Source organism: Chelon labrosus, assembly GCF_963514085.1.
Source record: "Chelon labrosus genome assembly, chromosome: 2".
NCBI classification, from domain to species: Eukaryota; Metazoa; Chordata; class Actinopteri; order Mugiliformes; family Mugilidae; genus Chelon; species Chelon labrosus.
In genome coordinates, this window is record NC_140338.1 from 19,645,168 (window position 1) to 19,666,262 (window position 21,095).

The 21,095-nt window shown below is 41.5% G+C and overlaps 1 protein-coding gene across 2 annotated transcripts in view; it reads right to left on the reverse strand.

The window, feature by feature from the left end:
* Nucleotides 1-21,095, reverse strand: part of ctnna2 (catenin (cadherin-associated protein), alpha 2) — a 306,322-nt gene that overhangs the window by 34,284 nt on the left and 250,943 nt on the right. For both annotated transcript variants that reach the window (XM_084561584.1, XM_084561583.1), the window contains 3 exons: nucleotides 3,947-4,039; nucleotides 1,909-2,065; nucleotides 1,085-1,285 (listed from right to left, as the gene is read on the reverse strand). In XM_084561584.1, the coding sequence (XP_084417710.1) occupies nucleotides 1,085-1,285; nucleotides 1,909-2,065; nucleotides 3,947-4,039 (451 nt within the window). The remainder of the gene's footprint in view (nucleotides 1-1,084; nucleotides 1,286-1,908; nucleotides 2,066-3,946; nucleotides 4,040-21,095) is intronic.

Consider the following 21,095-nt stretch of genomic DNA (forward strand, 5'->3'; position numbering starts at 1 on the left):
TGTGGGTTGATGTTTGGAAGACTTCTATGCTGTGGCAGTGTGCGGCCATGGTGGACCCCCTTTTTTATAGCTCCTTTAACTGGTGCAGGGAGGTGACTGTCTTATGCATGCTTTCCTCATCATGGCTTTCCACAGGTGTACTGTATACGTTCTCGACTGTAGTAACTCAACACTACTAATGCTGACTTAACTTGCTAATGTTACCGGCCCTCGTAAATAAATATTTGTCCATGTTTCAGAAAAAGATTTTGGAGTTACCACAGCTTGTAAAACAAACTACTTTTCTTCCACTCAATAAAGGTCCATGCTATTAACACACCCCACATTCTTGTGTGGTATGAGGCTATTGCGTCAAAAACACAACCTTTATACTGCATGTTCAGAGGCCACATCAGCCTATACAAACCCAAATTAATACTCAAACATCCAAAACCATCTCACTAAACGGACCTCTGCTACAGCATTGCACCTCAAAGGCAGTGAAAATTGTCTTGGTGCTTTTCTTTACTAATACTGTTGCTACTTTGACCAGGTTCTGAATCATAATGAGTTTTGTTTCCATCTGTTCAAATAAAGGTAAAATTAAATTAAATAAATAAATAAATCAGCCAGTTTGAAGGAACCAATCTCTACTCATGGGACGGAAAAATGTGTGCGTCAGGTGCGCCACAGAGATCAACTTGGAATATGCCTTGACACTGTACACTGACCTGATGGAAAAAGAAATAATGGATAAAAATGGATGAGATTCAAGAGTGGCAGAGGAGTGAACAGGTGGTGTCCAGGCTTTGTGTTGCAGCCAAGACACTAACCAAAACTGTGAAACATTGGGCATTCAGGCAGTAAAGGTGGATCTGCAAGTCAGTGACCGGACTGGGCAGCTAATGTGTGTGCTACAGTTTGATTTGTGTTTCCGTGCATTAGACTTTTCCTCATGAAGTAGGTTCAGCTACCAAAAGTCATGTGGCAAAATGTTTGATGCAAGTTCAGTTCAAGGGTGAAGGATACTGTATTAAGTTTCACAATACACATTGTGCATATTAATAATAAAACATTCAACTGCTACTAATTATGCTATACTCACCAGTCTCAGACAGGAGCTTGATGGACTCCAACACACGCTCAGTGTAGACCCCAGGTTCGTAGTTTTCCATCTCTGCGTTAATGATGTGGACCACGCGAGCAGCTCGACCACGGATAGCTCCAGCAGTTCGGTCAAGAGTGTCCACGTCTCCCTCTTGCAGAGCTATTACACATTTGTTGACATCCTCAAGGATGTGGTTCTCTTTGAAGACACAAAAGAACAACAGTGAATGCATGTGAAAGGGACCCAAGGCTTTCTTTTATTGGGGAAAAACAATTATTGTTGGGATTATTATCAAAAGAGTGCGTTTTCCTTGTAGATGGAGATCAGTCTTATGTTTAACAGTGTGTGCTGATGATTACAAGACTTAAATGTAACTATTCATGTTGCTCCCTGAACAGTTTTTTTTTTTTCCTTTTAGAAAACAGGTTGAAAAAAAAACCTTTACGTATACCTGTTACACTGTTATATACTGGTATACCTGAAAAAACAGGCACTTGCATAAAGGAAACATAAAAAGACAAAACGAAACACACCACAATTCAAGCAAAATAAATAGCTGCTTGTTTTCTGCTTGTATTGCTTTGTAATTTCACCATTGAATTGTTGTTTTCCTGTGCTTGGCACTTATGTTTTGTGATCTGTGATCATCCAAATTGTGATTTAGTTTTCATCAAACCACCGCAGAGAAATGCCTTCGGTTTGATGTTAGCAGCTACCAGTCACTAAGTTCACTCACTCTTGACTGTCGGAGTAAAATCCAGAACATTCAGATAAATTGTTTCAATCAACCCAACCTGGGAGGGATTTGTGCTGCCTCGTACCTGACACGGAGAGGAAGTCGTCCACGGAGGTGATGTCATCCACGGCCTCGGTCAGGATGCGCACTTGCTTCTCCCACTGATCCTTGAAGACGTCCATGTTGTCCTGGGCAACCTTGCTTTGGGGGCGTGCAGCCAGAGTGAGCGCGGCATTGATAACCTGCCATAGGAGATGTGTTAACAGTGAGATCTTAAACAACCTATTTGCATTACTTTTCAACACCATATATGCAACAAGAAGAACACACTGAATAGTATGTTAGTCTATATGTTTCTTGCTGTAAGCAAATGCCATGGACACCAACCACAAATGTACATTAGTTCATCCGTGGTTCTTAGAGCCAAGCCCATTCTAATGGAGACATAACGTGTTGAAAACAGGTCCCATTTTAATTTATTATAACAGAGAGGTAGTGCGGGTTTAGCAATTGTTTCTAAACCTGTAATAAATATACATTTTTTGTTAAGGATGATAACTCCATGACTAACAGACATGGACACAGGTTGTCATTTGTTATTTAGATTGGTTAAGCTTCACAATGACAGGTCATGTGTAATATCAGCCTGTCAGAGAGCAGATGTCCAGACGAGAGTAGGGCATAAACACATGACAGTAGCCTCCCGCAGATGAATGAAAGGAGCAACTTTTGATAACCCTCATAAGCAGTTTCAGTCTGCATGTGTTTGCTAATCTGCATGACATCCATGTCAAGCCCAACACACGGCGGGCAATACATCACGAGGAACAGTGGTGCAGTAGCTGAATGATTCAGGTAATATCTTTTTCTCAATGTCTGCCATGAGGGTATGCAGTCTAGCTGTGGCCTGTTAGTAGCTGGTATAGGTCTTTCATAAGTGATCACCAAGACCTGACAACCAAACTCTTGACCAGTACTACCTCTGCTGGGAAAAATGTTGTATCTACAGCATACTGATTGTCAGAGAAGACTTTGGTCTATGCCAGGCTAAAACAATTACAGTATATATAAATATTAAATACACTGATAACATGATACAGCATGTTATGTTATAATATAACCCAAATGACTATCATTAAGGTGGATCATGAATGTTTTAAAACGATGCCTCTTCTTTCAGGGATACAAGAGCCTGATCTGGAGAAGAAAGGACATTTGGCTTTAGACCAAAAAAGATCAGCTTTTTGAAAAGGTCTAAGAATGATGACAATCAAATAGCTCTTTGATAAATGGGCAAACTGTGTCCCTATATTTTCTCTTTTTTCTTTTCTTTTTTTTTTTAAGTAGAAACATCCTGCTCATCGACAGACTCAATACCGTATTAATCATATCACTATGACAACTGACACTTTAACAACAACTCCCATTACTTTTTTGTTTCCTGTTCTTTATCATTTCCTGCTTTTTGGATTTAGTTTTTCTCAAATAATTTGATGCAGGAAAAGAGAAACTGTGACGTGGCCACTGCACTTGATGGATTGTAAATATAAGGGACCTGGGATAACTCTACTCTGAACAGATGGAAATAACTCTCTTTGTTCCACCTTCTCTTTGTTCGTCCTTTCCCAGTTACAAACCTTGCGTCTCTTATGGTTTTAATCTGTTTGTGTTAAGTATTGCCAGGAGGTATCAGGGGACGATTCCTCCCCAAGTTTTCTAAGTTGCTGGGTCTCAGTAGGTGTGAATAGTGGAGCCTGCACATTAGCTCCCAAATCTACATTCAGCCTCCTGTCTCTGTCTCTATGCTGTGTTACTATGTTGAGTCCTATGTGAATAAGTCCAACCGTTAACCTTGGAAATCGATTTCAACTTCCTTCTTTGCTTGTGTTCTAAAGAAGCGGTACTACAAGGTCCTCCTACACATTACTCACACTGTAGCTCTTCCTCTGATTCTGCCAACTAGGATTCTTACTCTTTCTACCGATGCCAATCTCTAAAACCTCTCTAAAGACTTTTCTTTGAAATGGCCTTGGGAGAACTCATAATTACCTAAACACATCCAATGGTGCTTTTATAAGGGTGCTTTATTATACAGCGAAAGTGTTGTGTATTTTTTTTCTCACCTGTGGACATAGGCTGTCGATTTGGGTGGCTGCCATTCGCACCAACTTCACACCCTCTTCATTGTTGGAGATGGAGCAAGCCAGGTTCGCTACCTGAATAAAACAGGAAAAACACAACAAAAATAAAGGCAAAATTCTTAGAACCAGAGTGTGCTTTACCTGAAGGTTGTAAGTCATCCCTCTCCCAAGATGTGACTCTGACTTCAGTTTTTTTCTGTCCAGACTGGCAGTGAATTCTGCTCTAAACCAGATCCCATTTAAAAATGGACATCACAATTAACACATTTCACAAAAACGATTAACTGCAAAGTTTAGCTGAACCAATACACCAATCTGTACACCAATCAGGCATAACATTATGACCATCTTCCTAAGATTGTGTAGGTCTCCCTTGCGCCTCCAAAACAGCTATGACTCATCAGAGAATGGACATGGGCCTTCTGAGGGTGTCCTGTGGTGTCTGGAAACAGGTCCTGTGGGTTGAGGGGAGGGGCCTCTGTGAATCATCCCACAGATACTTGAATAGTTTGGGATCTAGTGAATTTGGAGGCCAGGTCAACACCTGCTTTTTTTTTTTTTTCTTTGTTCCTAAACCATTTTTGTATGTGTGCGTGTGTGTGTTCTGCCGGGCTTGGCTGCTGCCATCAAGGAGTGTCATTGCTATGGGGTGGGGGTACCTGGTCTGGTGTCTAAGTAACATCCACACAAATGCCAGGTTCAAACGTTTCCCCGCAGAACACTGAATTGTCACAAGATGGTCAAAGTTATTCACTTCTCCTGTCAGTGGTTTTAATGTTGTGGCCGATGTCCGATGGTGTACATAGGGGTCAGCAGTTAGGCCAGTCAACTTAGTATCTTCCAAAATCCTTTGTCCACAACCACTAAAACACAAAGGGCATTTTGTACTGAAAGGACTGTAACTCTGAAACAAATCCTCTTGATGTGCGATATTGTGATTTATGGAAGGTTCAGCTGCAGGTTAGAATGCAATTTGCACAGAAGGAGGATGGTGGATTTTGTACCTCCCCTCCTATATTAGAATTTCACTTTTTCATTAGGACTGTTTTGATATGTTCACAGCCCGAATGGATAAAGAGAATGACTACAGGAGTTCGCAGTATCAGAACAGATGACATGGCATTTACTTTTTTTTTTTTTTGCTGGACAGATGGTGGAACTAAATGGGCAGCAGAGGTACAGCAGTTTGTGTGTGGGGACATTATTTAACAGTCGGATAATGACACAGACTTCCAAATTATTACAGTAACATTACTACAAAGGGCAAGTGCATCAAGAGTGTTTGTGACGTAAGAGAGTGACATTGCACAGGTTGAAATGTAGCGCTCAGATGCAGCGAGATAATTGGATTCATTCAGATCCAAAATGTCCAGGTTCACACAATATGTACGCAGAGAAAGCTGAACTCATTAGGTTGACATTTCCAGCATGGCCAAGATGCATGACTAGCATGCCTGAATCATTACGGGGCTTGGTAGTGCAGAGAGGTGCTTTATTGTTTAATTAAGGTGCCAGATGGTTTTTAATGTATGAAACAACCCTAAGTTTGATTTATGTCTGTCTTATATCGAGGTAGCGTTTCTTGATCACATGTTTCCAACCTGACTCCTTTATGGGAGACACATATACCAGGTTATGCCAGTCAATTTGTCGAACTGATTTTGGCACAGAGCAGCACTAACTAGATTAAATTAGAAAATGCATCTGTGCACATAAGACATATGTTTTTACATGCCCCACAACGTCAATCAGAAAGTAACTCCTCTGCACTGTGGTGCTGAATCTGCCCGAAGTATAAGAGAAGAAGCAGAGAATAGCTTTCTCTAACTTTATCGACAACTCATCCAATAGATGAAGATGACCAAGACAGACCCAACATCTATTTTGCCTTGGTTTGACTTTATAGACACTTTTTGAACATTTGTTTTGATGGAACCACCATGGTTCAGTGCCTCAAAAGTTCACTTTATGTTTACCCCTCATGGGGCAAACACGTGCGGAAAGATTGTATGTAAATGAGATAAGCGAATGGACGAAGCATTTACATCGTTATTAGGCGCTGATGTTTTCCTACTTGGATAAGCAAAAGGTTACCACCACCCCTCTTTCTCAAGCTGATTGGAAATTCCTTCCGATTAAACTTCGTGGTTCCGTGGGGCGTTTCCATTCTGACTGGGCTCTTATTCTGATCATTAGTAGAAAACTAATGTCCCTGTTAATGGAGCAATGGTTTCTTTATGACAGGAACACACTCAGTTTGAATTCCTGTGAGACTATATCGCAGGAATTTATCAAATTTCTTCACAGTATCGCTGTCTTTCACAGTTAATTTTCATATCCTCAAACTCTTTGTAATCCAATACCATCTCTAAACAAATCAGATTTCAGTACGAGTCCAGGCTTTGTAACTGAGCAAACGAGACACATGCCTGTTGGCAGCAAAAGGTGCCACTCTGTATTAGCACTTCTAGTACTCACATGTCACTGTTTGAGGCAAATGGGGGTAAATCAAATTTGTGTTAGAGGACTCTTGCTTAGAGCTCTGTCTCTTTACTCATGACAGCAATGAGCACATTGATGGATTACAGTCCTTTATGTGGAACAGGGTGTGTATGTGTTTAAAATGTGTGTGTGCGTGAGAGAGACAGAGTGTGATTGAGAGTCTGCGTTTCACATAAACGTGAGCTGCTTCTCACAAAGCATAATTTAAGGTTCCTGCGTTCGCTCTCTGCTTTACGTCACTGTAAACTATACAGAAAACTTCCTGGAAACCTTATTACGTTGTGACATATTTGCAATTTTCTCCTTGTTTTTGAGAAGTGAATTTGAAAAAAATAATAAAAATTTTATATGAAATCTGCCCGGTGAAGAAAAGGGTGGCCAATTTAAGCCATTACTTACGCCTATTTGGGGTGTGATACTTTTGTTCTGGGGGCTAAAGCAGGTATTACTGAAATGTTCCCTGGCAAAGTGTTTATGTGTCATCTGCCATGTCTTTGTGCAGGAACAGGCTTTGTAGAAGTAGGACAAAGGTGCAGCACTTTTGTTTTTCCTATTTAGCGCTTTTACTAATTACAGTATAATTGCAGTCGCTGCCCACCAAACAGCAAGTCTCTCGTCTCTTTTCACTTGTGTAGTTTCCTTTCTCTAGTTGCGCTCAGCCTTCTGCTGCAGTGAGCCCATGTGAGGCAAAGGTGCAGAGGGCTTTCTGGAGGCTGGAAATATGCCCAACAGGCCCACTCCCACTCCCTCTTAGCCAACGCAGCGAGCTAGGCCAGGGCCAATGCTGCAGAATCCGGCCAAAACTACTAATTGCAATTATCTAAGGGAGTGCTTTTCCTTTGAGGTTTTTCTTTTTTTCTAAACAGAGGAGGGAAAAACCAAGGCAGAAGGTTTGAGGCTACACCCCGCAAGCCTAATGCTGATACGGTCAAGGATGCTGGAACAGAATACACAATTCAAAGAGGCGTGTGCGTGCATGCCTTGATGTGTGTGTGTGTGTGTGTGTGTGTGTGTGTGTGAGAGAGAGAGAGAAAGGGAACAATAGAGAGAGAAATCCCTGCTGAATGCCCATTCTTCATTTTAGCCTGGAACAAAGGACTATCGATTTTGTCCTTTTTGCTCTGCCCTGGATAATCACTTCAATTCTAATTTGATGAAGGTTTCCATGGCAGTTGGAAAGATGTGCATTCTCATGTACGCTATCGAAATCGCCTAAATCGAGCTGAGTAACTGGAAATAGCTTCGACAGTGTCACTTTTTTTTTCATTATGTCAGACAGAGGCTTGTTACAGAAAACTTCAGTTCTGTCGTCAGAAAGTAGTAACGACTGTAATGCATCTTAGCGCTGTTTAGCACTTACCGGAGACAATCACCATAATCAGTTGATCTCTGTGTAATTTCGTGAATCCTCTCTTTCTCGTACCTTCTAATGTTTAATACTTTTTTGTCCCTTTAAAAAAACTCTTTGGTTGTTTTTGACAGAAAAGACAGTTTTCACAAAGTGGTTAAGAAGACTCTTCCTGTGTCACTCAGGACGGTCAGTGCCATTTCTGCTGTCATTTACAACGGCTACACTGCACAAATTACCCCTCCCGAGAGTGACTAAGAGAGCTGGTGTCAGGCAAGGTGCTGAGCACAATAGCTTTGGGTGAGTAAGAAGAAAGAAGCGCACTTGAAAAGGAAAAGATAGCGGAAGAAGCAATTGGTGGATGACATTTAAGTTAATGTATGTGATGTAAGACTTAGGCACTTTGTTGTTGTGAGAAGGGTCTATTTACATGGATTCAATGTGCTGAAACTCACACACTAGCATAAGAACCGACATGGTCTCACACACATGCACACAGTAAATAAATCAGTCTGTCAACATGGATGGAGCAGAACACGCGACAGGGGAATACAGTATGCAGACTGTGAAACAATTACAGGCCAACCCTCACAGGAATTCTTCTATTTCTTGTAGTCACAAATTGTCAGCTCCCAGTGGCGCGACCATACAGACCGGAGGTGGCAGAAACAGGTTAAGGTTCGTGACATCAGGTAACACGGGCGGTCCAGGTTGTGCGCGGCTCAGGTCTACAAGGAATATCAAGCAGCAGGAGATGACAACCCGCTGTGACTGACTACAAACCACACCTTTGAAAATCAATCCCAATTAAGCGGAGAAGTGCATATTGCCTCTGGAGGAATGCCCACCGGGCTCGCAACAACATCAAAAGGAACGCCAGGCCTTGCAGCATATTAATCGCGAAAAGTGTGAAATAACAAGAACAAAAGCGGTAGATTTTCAAGCATGTTCAGGCACGGTGGTGGCGGTGATGTCGATCATGCACTTGGACACAGTGGAGGCAGTTTTTGATTGGTGGAACATTCTCTTAAACCTGTTTAAGAGAAATTATTTACGGGAAGAGAAACACTGGAAGCACCATTATAATACTTGATATTGCAAAATATGTTGGAAACAACACTAAAAAAGGAATCAATCTCTCTATAGTCACTCTGTCAGTGGAGAATACCCCACACGAAGATCTGTGAGTCACTTTGATGACAGATTGCTGTTTAATTTGTCCCACTGCTACCCTTTTACCATTTCCCCACACAGAGACAAATTGAACTTAAATCGCGGGTGACTTTAATGAACTTAGGAGTTCTCTCTACACTTCCTAACACAGAATGGAAATGAGCTTAAGTCACTGTTTACTAAGTGACAGGTCCACTAATATATGGCTGACTGGGATACAATCCTACCCTCCTCTACAAACGGTCTCCCCGCAGGCCCCTGGTTCAACATAAAAATGCACACACACACACCCACACACACCCAAGGAAACTGTTTCTTGCCATTTCTCCATTTCTAATGCTAAATGTTTGTAGGAAAAGCGTCTGCTTAACAATGGAATGCACCACTGCATTATATCTATTGCATTGTTTCTGTGTTGACTGATTGTAACAACATACAGTACATACAGGAGAAAAAATTGAGGGCCACACCTCTATATGCAGGAATGTAGAGAAACCTTGATGTAATACAAAACTACCATTCAGAAGACTCTCCTGTGGAATCAATAAACACAATTAGAATGTAATTGCAAAGACCAAAATGTTAAATGAAACCTGAATACAAGGCACCACAAAAAGCTTTCATTTGCCATTATTATCGTAAGAATACCTCCCAGTTGTTTCTGTGATGCTAACCTGTAAGTGACCAAGGTTAAGCCATCCACGAAAACCCTTTGACAGCAACATGGAAGTACAACGAACCGATTCCATACAGTCAGTGAATCCTTAACAAAGCCACTATTAGGTCAGTTCCAGCAATTGTACACATCCCCTCTGACCAAACCCCTGCAGGAACATGGACAGGTGTGATAGAGGTGATGAACACAGCGTGGAAATCAAGAGGAAATGAGACAGTCCAATGACTATAGTTACATACCATGACTTTCTTTCACTGACAAAATTACTTTGACATTAATTACCCTGTAATGTGTTTAATGCCACTCCTCGGTGTGTTAGAAGATTAAGCTTGTCTTTTGACAGCAGTACTTTTAATAGAGCACTGCTGAGTTTAATTTCTGTCCTCCTGTTTGTGTTCAGTGAGTCGAGCATTAAGACCTTGCATTAATGCTTCAGCCTCTTCATTTAAAGATCAATACTCAATCTGCAGTGTGCGTAGATCAAGTAATTGTGAAATTTTCATAAGAAAAATAATCATTTAGACATTTAATCTTACCTTATTCGTGATTTTGACAATGTTAATAAAGTACAACTTCAGCTGAAAAAAATTCTTTACTAGAGAAAAATTCAACGTTGCCAGGAATCACAAAAGTTTAGAATGCTACAAAAATCTAAGATCAAATACATTAATGAATAAACAACACAACTGCAAATATCTAGACCAAGTTGGAGGCTCTACTCTCGTAGCACTGGCTCTAAAATTTCTAATCCCACGCTTTGAGTTAAAACTTTCGCGACCCCTCTGCAGTACTTCCCTGGACCCCCTAGGGGTCGCGGACCCCCTGTTGAAGACAGGTCTGATCTACAGTAATAAATGTAAATACAGACCACCATCACTATCGAAGTTTTATGGTAACTTATATGGCTACTTTGTCACACGTCAACATGAACAAATGACTAATTAACCATGTTTGTTTTTCTGACCAAAGTACTCAATACTCAGTCAATTTATTTGTAATGGATTCTTGTCTATGTATGCTAACAACTACATGGAAAAAAATATATTACAACTCTCTTTACTCATCACAGTACAACCTACCATTTTGTTTTGTGATCATCTGAAGTATTTCCGAATCCTTCAAAGCAAGAAGTTACATTGTAGTTCAAATGAGGCAAAACTGTTTATGTAAACATCACCCGTTGAGTTTTCAGACTACTGAAAGTACATGATCGCAAGCGGCCCAAATCATCTCCAAATGCAGTCTGAGTGATTGGATCTCAGTGTGTCTTGGGCATGTTCACAGAAGTACTTAAGGCTGCCACTTGTGTTGGGACCACCTACGTACAAAGGTCTGAACAGGGCATGAAACGCACGTACTCTCACAATGTTTTTTATGAGTCATGCTTGTAAACCCCTGAGTCACTTTGTAGAAAACGGTACTCATCCTTATTTCTGATGTTTTTGTGACTTTGAAATATAATGTATTACAAAAGCCCTAATTTCACAAAAATATGCAGTATATCAATCTAAAATATTCATTTCCAGGAAAGGGAATGAGAATTTCTTTCCGAGAGCCTGAGTCTGACTGGCTGTTTACTGAAGGGAACATTGGCGGTTTCTCCTTTTATCTGCTAAAATACTACCAGTGGCTGATGGGAACTTTTCCTTATGAGAAAGTAATATAATTCTTTTCGTTTCTTTTGAGTCTATAAGATTTGGAATCAAAGCTGTGGTCGGATCCCGCAGAAAACAGAGCAGCCTTCACAATCACATCACAGTCTCCTTGACAACCATGACTGAGCTTGCATGAAAGGCTGACAGGGTGATTTACAGTGGTCGTTTCTCTGGAGCTGCAGCTGAGGTTTGGGCATTCCTGCTAATACCATGGCCGGCTTCTCGATAAATATGATAATTTGCTGCAGGCTCATAGGGAGGTGAACCAGAGATGCAAGCAGGGAGAGGTTAGAACTGTACAGCGGGGGTGGATGACACAGTTAAGACAAGTACAGACACATGCACATGGCCGCGGAGGTGCATACACACACACCAACGGAAAGGAGGATTGAGACACCTGATGTAATATAAAAGGAGATGCTGGCAATCTGTTTCCAGCAGTCTGCACTGAGCTTGTTTACCTCTTCACAGTGCTGAGCGTCACGGACCAGTGGCTTCATCAATGACCTACACGGAGGCTTCAACGTGTGATTTATTTACATTTCAAATTGAATGCCTAAACGAAGAAGGCCACGGGAAGAGAGAATGGGCACCTACAGATAAATATCCACTATATCAAATTTTATTGAGCTCAACAAGGGACACAGAGAGGTAATTGAAAGTAATATAAACAAATCAAACCATGTGTCTACATGCTGTAGATGAGTGCCTTACAGTCTGGCTTCAGTTAGAGTCCTGGATACTGGATTATCTTGCTCACAAGATATAATGCCCTGTGAATGACAGGGCATTTAAGAACGAATGAAGAGAAGAACAAATGGCTGACTCACTTCGGCTTAGGCAGAGGGCAAATATTCACACTTTCTATTGGTCTTGGTGCCTTGCTGTGCATGAGTCTGGAGGAACAAAGGCTGGGTAGACTGATCGCTCTTCATTTTGCTATGAGCAGCTGGGGTGGGTGGAGGGTGGTCACCATCGCCTATACTGTCAAAAGGTTGTGTCTGCCAGGTAGGAAGTACGGTAGCTTTTTGCTCATGCTGCTACTATAGCCACAGGGACAGGACTGCCTCTCTAACAATTCTTCTCCCCATCCCAAACCCCATCCTCACTCTCCCCGCTAAAAAAAACAACTAGGGCCGTTTCAACGGTATCGATTTCTCTTTGCTCTTTCTCTCTCTCCTTCCCACCCTCCCTCTCGAGCAGTGCTAGCCAAGCAGTTAGGCTTGGCACCAAAACATAATTATGAAAATGGACCTCTGGGTTGTTTCTTTTAATCTATCTGTACGCTCCACAGTCCCTTTGCAACAGAAGCTATTTAAAATCTGTTTCAAAGGAATTGAGATGTTTAACCTGCTATACTGTAAAGAATGGTATACTTATTGGTGGCACGACACCGGCCACTGTCTAAATCCGGTATAACAGATTCAACACCATTATTAGCCAAAATTAGTTTCTGTCAGTTTCTGTCCAACGCTGACATCCACTCACACCCAGGCAGTGATTGCTCTTCTCTTTCAAACCTACAGTTCAGTGGCCAGTGAAACCAAAATGACACTGCGGAAATGAGGCTTCAAGAAATTTAACGCTGATGTGTGTACGTGTAGTCACAGTTTAAAAAAAAGCTTCCTTGCTCGAGGTGGTAGAAATACTTCTCAATGTTTCAGTGTTTTTGTACTAGTTGAAAATGTGTTATTCTTGAAATCAGGTTATTAAGTGAGATCTGAATAACTGATAATACCTCCGTCCCAGTCCCGTCAAAGACAGAAAAATTACCACCCTACTTTATCCAGGACCAGATCCTCAGTTGATCCAAAGGATCTATTACACCACAGTCCAATCCGAGACAAAGTGTGAACACAGCAAGACCTTGACATTTCTCCACATCACATCCCTCTGCCTTCTCACATCTATCCAAGGCACAAGAAAGGCATGATTAGTCCTGTTGGATAATAGATGCACGCAATGGGAAAGGTCAACGGTTGTCAGTACTTAATGCCTCAACCTTTAAGCTGGGGGATGGGCGAAGAAAGATGAAATTTAAAAAGTGAGCAGTACAGACATGAGTTGGTGACACTGATGCTTTTAAACGAATCAATAAATTACTAATTACATATCTATGTACATGTAAAACCTGACAGGCAAATCTAAACATCCTAGCTGGGGCCAGACACACACTGCTTTCTCAAAGTAAAGTGTAAAATGAATGAACAAACGCAACACTACACTTTAGACCAAAATGAAAAAAAAAGAAAAAAGAGATCAGTCACATAATTTGTGTAAAACAAAACATGAGAGCCTTCAGAGAGCCAAGATGCACCAGATCAGATCTATATGGTGTATTTGTGTCTCAGACAGTCTAAATATGCCAATGGAAATGTCACACTGATCCGTGTGCTTTTAAATTAACGCTATCTGTGTTTTTTCTCTCAGGTGAGAAAAAGAAAGTGTGAAGACGTGAAAGGCCATCACGGCACTGGCTGTAAGCAGAATTATCATAAGAGCACAATTAAAAAGTTTCCATCAAGCTAAACCATTACTGCTCCCCCATCTTACTCTATTTCAGTATCTTTTTAGTCCTAATAAAAACAAATGTTTTAAGGGAGGAGTGTTAGTGGCATTTCACATCTATCTTTGATTAACATCCATTTAACAAAAGGGTATTAATGTGTTACAAAGTACAATAGCAATTTATTGGCACACTTTTTGGCATGGGACATTCGCCTATATATTTAATTAACAAAAGCAAGTCAAAGGACCCAGTGACCAGACAAAGTCAAATTCGCAATCAGCACAAGCCTTTGACGCAATGACTTTAGCTAATTGCTTCATTAAAGAGCACATATAACTTTTGCCCTGGATTGCCTATTAATGGGAACCCCCGAAGCGATTGTGTTATAGGTGCTGTTCTTACACCGCAATGACAAAGTATAAATTGTGAGTTCAATTCATTTAGGATAGGTGTAATTAAGCTTTGGGAATTGAACGCTGCCACCCTTACTGCTCCTAGGGGAGTAGAGTCTGGACATTTTCACAGTAAATAACACGCACACTGTTCACTTTCCACCTTGAAAGTGCTCTTTCTTATAAAGAACTCATTAAACCACGGCGCTGTCATCAACCACTTTTAGGAGATGGTTGCCTTATGACCAGCTGGGGTCTATCCGGAAAATATTTATTCCAGCAGTATAACAGACAGCAGGCAGAGGGAGTCACCAGGAGGGCATGCTCACAGCTGCCCTCCCAGGGGTGTTGTTGCAGTGCAGCGTGGTTTGATATTTGTCTTTAAAAAGTCTGGCTGGTTTGTTTTGGCGTCTCAGATGAACCTAAGCTGATCCAACATTTTTTATTAACCAATAAAAAAGCTGCCACTTAACCACTGTACAACAGTTGTAGAAGAAGGTGACAACAACAGCTTGTGTGCCTTTTTCCTACCTAAACACTTACCAACAGATCACCATGACGGGTCTTGAAGATAAAAACACATGTTCTCTCTCTGCTTGGATCAAACTCAATACTGTGAACACCAGTGGTCAGTCAATGTGCTGTACAGTGGTGACTGACTTAATCCCTTCCAGCAACACATCTTGCACACACTGTAGACAAACCCATAAATAAACAGAGAAATATGGGTATTTGGGTGGATGTGTGGGTTTTTGGGTGGGTGGGTAGGTAGCTAGCTAGACTTTTTCAATGAATTTTTTTTCAATTGATACAATGAATAATTAATTCTCATGCGCCTTGTTTCCTCTGTTGGGAAACAACAAGACACAGATAGCATTCAATAGCATTATCTGTGAATGTGCCTTAATTGCCGGACACAGCTTGTCTCCGTTCCAACACCACAGCTCTCTTTGGACTTCTCGGCCCGCCAGTTCAATCACCGCAACATTCATAAAAGATACCCAATACACAGCGCTGTTGATGAACCTACAAGTGTTGCAATTTTCTCTCGTATTATGTTGTCTGAAGGGGGAACTAAAACACCTTCTGACCATTCCAATAATAAAAAGTGGCCTGGCATTTGGTTAGTGTTTTAGTTCTATTCCTGACTGCAAAGAAGGCAACTGCAGCAACACAAGCCACCTTGACTGATGGGGAGTATTAACTATAGAGCGCATTTACCATTCATGGCTGTATTTTAAATGTATGCTGTAGATAGCAGCTTCAACAGTGACTGCAAATGTACGCGGTGCTCTCTGCGAAGAACACTACAATGCAACACCTTGGGTTTTATAGACACGACAATTAAAAGTATACGATGACATAAAAACTTAGCAATTCATTCATTTTCAAACTCTCATTTTAATGGTTTCAATTGAATAATTATGCTCTCTATTTTATAGGAAGTAATAAATGAGTATGTCAGATTTACAACATCTAACAAATTCAACCTTGCTGGGTTGACTCTAACACTACACCTTTCTCCCCACTAAAAGAAAAAAAAAAGCAGCAACATTGTTCACTACATTTAAAATGCAGTCCCTTAAAAATGTATAAGCAACACTGTGGTCTGGCATTGTATCACTTAGAAGTGCCAAGCAACGAGGCAGACAATCATATCACTTCACTGGTTCAGTGAATGGCTTGGGAAAAACATAGGTCTTTGTTCACACAGCTGCGGGTGAATAGTCTAGTGCGTATCAGACGCGTGTTCTCCACAAGTGTCGGGGAAAAACTTGCGTGTAATTTGTGCTGAATAACTCATCAGAGCAAGAAGTAAATCTCCTGTCGAAAACCTCTGCAGCCCAAAAGACACAGAGGTCTGGGGTAATTGGCAGGAAATGGTAAAGCAAAGAAGTTCCGAATTATTTACCATGGTAACGGTTGTCTCCGCTCTTCAGCAAACCCTGTTGTGCAACTTTAGTCTCCCCAGGTATTTTTTTTTTCCTTTATTGCTTCTCTAGCCAGAATTAATTCAACAGAGGTAGAACTGAACTCCAAAGTGAATGAAGTGTGCTGATATAGATTTATATGCAGTGGGCGAAGCTGTGAAGTAGTGCTTTAAGAGGATTTGGGTAGAATTTCATTTAAAATGACAGTAGTTTCAAATAACTTACTACTTAATGAAGAGTATGAGAATAAGATAAGATAATCCTTCCCTTATCCCACAGAAGATAATTGCATACTGTTTACAGCAAGGAATATTGTAATTACAACCATAATGGAATTAATGCATATTTATGCTAAAGTTAGTGTTTTTACTGTTTTAAACACATGCAGTAATATGTAGAGCAATTAGCGTAAACTTTGTTTACTTGTCTTGCTTTCAGGTGTAAATGAAACTGTAACTGTGGGGCCCAAAGTGCCAGTATTAAAGACCTGTAAGGGTCACAGTAAAGCACACCAATAGCATCACTGTGGTTAGATGAGAAGGAGGCGTGAGCGGATAGGGGACAGTGCTAACTGCCACATCATCCTTCATTTGAGGCAGAGCCACGTCCTCCCCTTCATTGTCTCCTCTCCACACCCCACCAAAAGTAAAGCTCCCCTCTGGAGAGAGAACGGATGGCTCCTTCTGCTCCATTAATCTAATGACAATGCCCCGTGACTAAGACCAGCTTAGCAGGCATTGCTCATCCCCATTGGCTCCTCTTTCACTTAGCATGCCATCTATGCATGAATGCAACAGGGGCAATGACAGAAAAAGAGGAGGAGGAGAAGGAAAGAAAGAAAAATAAAGGAGAGGCAGAGGGGAGACAAACAATTGCCAGATTATAATGCACTGGTGTCCATGGTTACAAGGGGATGCCACATACCAGTACTGACAGGGCGTTTGATGAACTGTATTTAGGAAAGTGTCAATATAATATTAAGACAACTCCATTTATGGATTTCCCAGAATGTCTACCGGAATGGGTACTAATAAGGGAGATGAGGTAATAACATTCCCATCAATTTATAATTCTGTATTAGATGCATTGAATCAGATGAGAATTAATATATCAAAAAGAACATCTCCCCTCCCATACATTGGCGCCTATGTCTCAGAGCCATGCAGACGACACAGCACACGCCACTCGAAACGCCATTAGTCTGATAGTCTACAGAGAATGTGAGACTATTTACATAATTACTACTTTCCTGACAGAGAGAGCACACAACTGCAGTCTAATTTTGCAGCAGTGAACAGTGAATGGGTGTGCACTCTACGCAGAGCGACAAATCAGTAGTTACTCGCGATGCACATACAGCACAGCTACGATGCAGCACCTACACATGCTCTAGATGACTGCGATGTGATTTTAGTTTGTTGGAAACACTCCCCTCCACTTCAGACACCTCTGGGAATGTCAGTGCTCGGCAGTGCATGTGTTGCTTGCTGATGTCTGCAAGGAGCTCAGGCGGCGTGCATGTTAGCCCAGCGTCTCATAGGAGAGATGTCCGCTTCAGCCTAACCTCTGGGGGAATGGCGGCCAGAAGTTGGCTGTCAAATAGCGGGGCTGCTGGCCCAGAATAGCACGGGGTCAGTGTGGAAAAATAGGCCTCCCACACGACAAGAGCAGACGGGGCTGCTTAACGAAATGTGTGACACTCTAAGTCAAGCTAACTGCCAACTATTCGCGCTCACATTAAGAGTAAATGTGACAGATGTGTTTGGGTGGGATACCGCCACATAGGACCAAGTGGCTCACGTGGCAAAGCATGGAGTTATCAGTGGCTGGATGGTTTTCCATAACCTGTATTCTAGAGGCTTAGATGACGACACATGTAATAAGAACTGCAATCATCTGGAAGAATTAAGGAAAATGGAGCAAAACGGAGATAAAGGTGGCAATATGATGAGATGCTTCTGTCTGTTGCTGACACACAAGAGCAGAAGATCTGAAAGAAGAGGTCAACCCGACCTGATGAAGCCCATCACCTTCTACAAAGAAGTAGCAATGGCGTTTATACCTTCCATACTGGTTGTACCTATCACAACAAAGCCCATCTCCCGCAAACCTGCTAGGTGCCAGAGGTGCACACAACCCTCTGCTCAGACTAGGCATTGTGGTCAACCGAAGATTGGAAACAATTCTGGTTGAGCTGACAGCGCTGTGGGAGAAGGGATGTGAACAGGCCTATGAGAGAAGTACCAGCCCTCAGTTCAGAAGAGCAAGGACAAGCGATGGCAGGCCTGGTTGTCCCCCGTGGGGGCCGACTGCAGAGGTTTCAAATCAACGCGGGGGTTGTTGTCATCTCTGGGCCCGATGGAGCACAAAACAAGCAGCTCGTAGGAATGAAAAAGAGGCGGAACAAGGCTCCTGCTGGATGTGGGGTAGGCAGGAGGAGGGAAGCAAGAGCAGCTGGCCAGTGATTTAGTCACCATCGCTGGTCCTAAGGTAAGCAAATGATTCAGCCCAACAGGTGTTTGCCGCAAGCAAATTACTGAAGAAGAATAGATGAAATTATGCTAAATGAGAAAGTACAGGGACTGTGCAAGACATTTTGAAATGCCCTCTGCAGCTTGTCAGACTTTTAAATAAAAAGAAGGGTTTAGGATGCTCATTATTACATTACACATCCTGCCTGCAAACTATATAAGGCAAAGTTCCTCTAAAAGAAAAACTAATGATAAAGATACAGAGGCACAGGCAAGATAGAAAATCTAATGGAACTGCAAAGAGAAAATACATATTTGTGGCTCTGTACTAAACCATTTTTTTCATTTCTGCTTTATTAATATCAAAGCCTTCCAGCAATAAAAGGGTCAAAAATAACAAGTTCTGACAAAATGATACTGATTACTCGACAAAGTCACACTTTTATTTCGCTCTAGCGATAAATGTAAGGCCTTGTTCCGGCATTGTTTTGGGGTAAAGAATCTTCTCACCTCAATGACTCAGGCTTGATTGAGTGTTCTTCTGCTTTATTACCGAGGGGGATGTTTGTTGCCATGGCAACAGGTCTGATACTGTATTTCATTACTGACAGAACAAAGAGCAAAATGAAACATAATGTGCCATTCTGAAAGACAGGCAGGCAGGCAAGGATTAAAAGTTTTTTTTTTTTTGTTTTTTTTAACACTGCTACGTCTTTCGTCTGCCACAGCAGGTACAGTAATTACTAGATGGAAAAAGCCATTACTATCTGTCACAGGCTGTTGGCAATTATTTACAACTCTTGGTGTCAGCGATTTCAGGAAATGATGACAAAGATATATTTTGGGGTTATGAATTGTAGGAATACATGCATCTCACACGTTTTCACCAATTAATACTGTCTATGAAGTGACAGTCCTATTACGATTTTACATAACAATCATGTGCAGACTACCCCTACCACCAACCGAACCTCATCTCCTTGCCATTATTAATAATGAAGGACTACTACTGTGTGGCTGCACTGAGAAAGAGCAATTGTAGATTCATTTCATTCCAAGGCAACTCCTAAATTGCTGTCATCCTACTGAGCAAGAGTCAGTGTTTGAGAAAACTGCATTTGATGCTTTACTCTCGGCTTCCTTTGAGCCTGTACAATAAAATAAAAGATAACCTTGAACCTGCAAATGTTTCTCTCTACTCTGTTATTAGGTGAGCGAATGGCATCATAAAAAGTGTCTTTATAGCAATATAGGAGGTGACAATTTTTTTTTAACAGCGAAGGCATTGTGTTTCCACTATCCACCCTTTCCGATTAGTCCACAGTCCATGATTTAACTGATCGTATGCAAGCAACTGCCAAGTCGAGGCCATTTGTGTGTGAGAGAGACCTATTCACTTATATAAGAATTTAATCAGTGCATAGCTGACAACACATCTGTGTGTGACAGCTGCATGCCACCCAGATGTTCGCGCTCATACACCCTATTCTGTTTCCGAGCTAGTCTTAATTTCCATTTCAAGCTGCATTTAGCTGTGCGCAACATGTGACACCCCCCCTCTTCCCGCCTCTGGCTGCTTGTAATAAGATCAAACCAATGAATGCATATGGATCAAATGAACCCAAAAATAGCATGTTATACTCACAGCACAATATATCACATCATATGCTACCATCAAAGCGTTTTAAAGCACAACACATGAACAGTTTATGGTTCAGCTAACAATAAGAATAAAGTGTAACAGCGAGCTAGTGTGGCCAACAGTGGATGAAATGAGCAGTTCGGAGGAAGGCGCCCAACAGCATTTTGCACACTCTATTGATACGGATCAAAGATAGCGTGATGAGCAGTACCTGCCTCATGAATATGCACACGGCAATGTTCGACTTACATTATGAAACCTCACATTTGAAGCCCAAGGTGCGCCGTGGCGATTTCACCTTATTCTGGATATTCTTTCGGCTCACGACCTCTGCTAAACAAACCACAACTTATCTGGCTTAAAGTCTTAAAAGAAACCGGGAAATAGAGAGGGAACGAAATAAATAAACAAAGCACAAAAAGTGCTGAGGAGAGAGATAAGACTACACCGGGTCAGAGGAGAAAGGAAATGAAATTAGGTGTATGTCCTGTTTGTGCTCGGCTGGATTTATGTCCCTGCTTTACTTATTTCATTTAAGAAACAAAGCTGTTGCAGTAGCAGGCATCTGGTTATGTTAAGAGCTGTGGTCATGAATTTCACAGGCGGAAATACAATCTGACTGAACGTGGCCGCCAGTGCAGGTTAATATATGGTACAACGTCTTATATTAGAAACAGCAGAAGGCAAGATGTAGAGATACACACTGTATTGATGTATATGTATGCTGAATCTATAATGTGTTTACAGAGTATTTCGGTCCTACAACACAGAGCGCATGTTACACATGCTGCTAAACAAGCTCTTATTCAATTCTCTTGTGCTGTGAATCGTT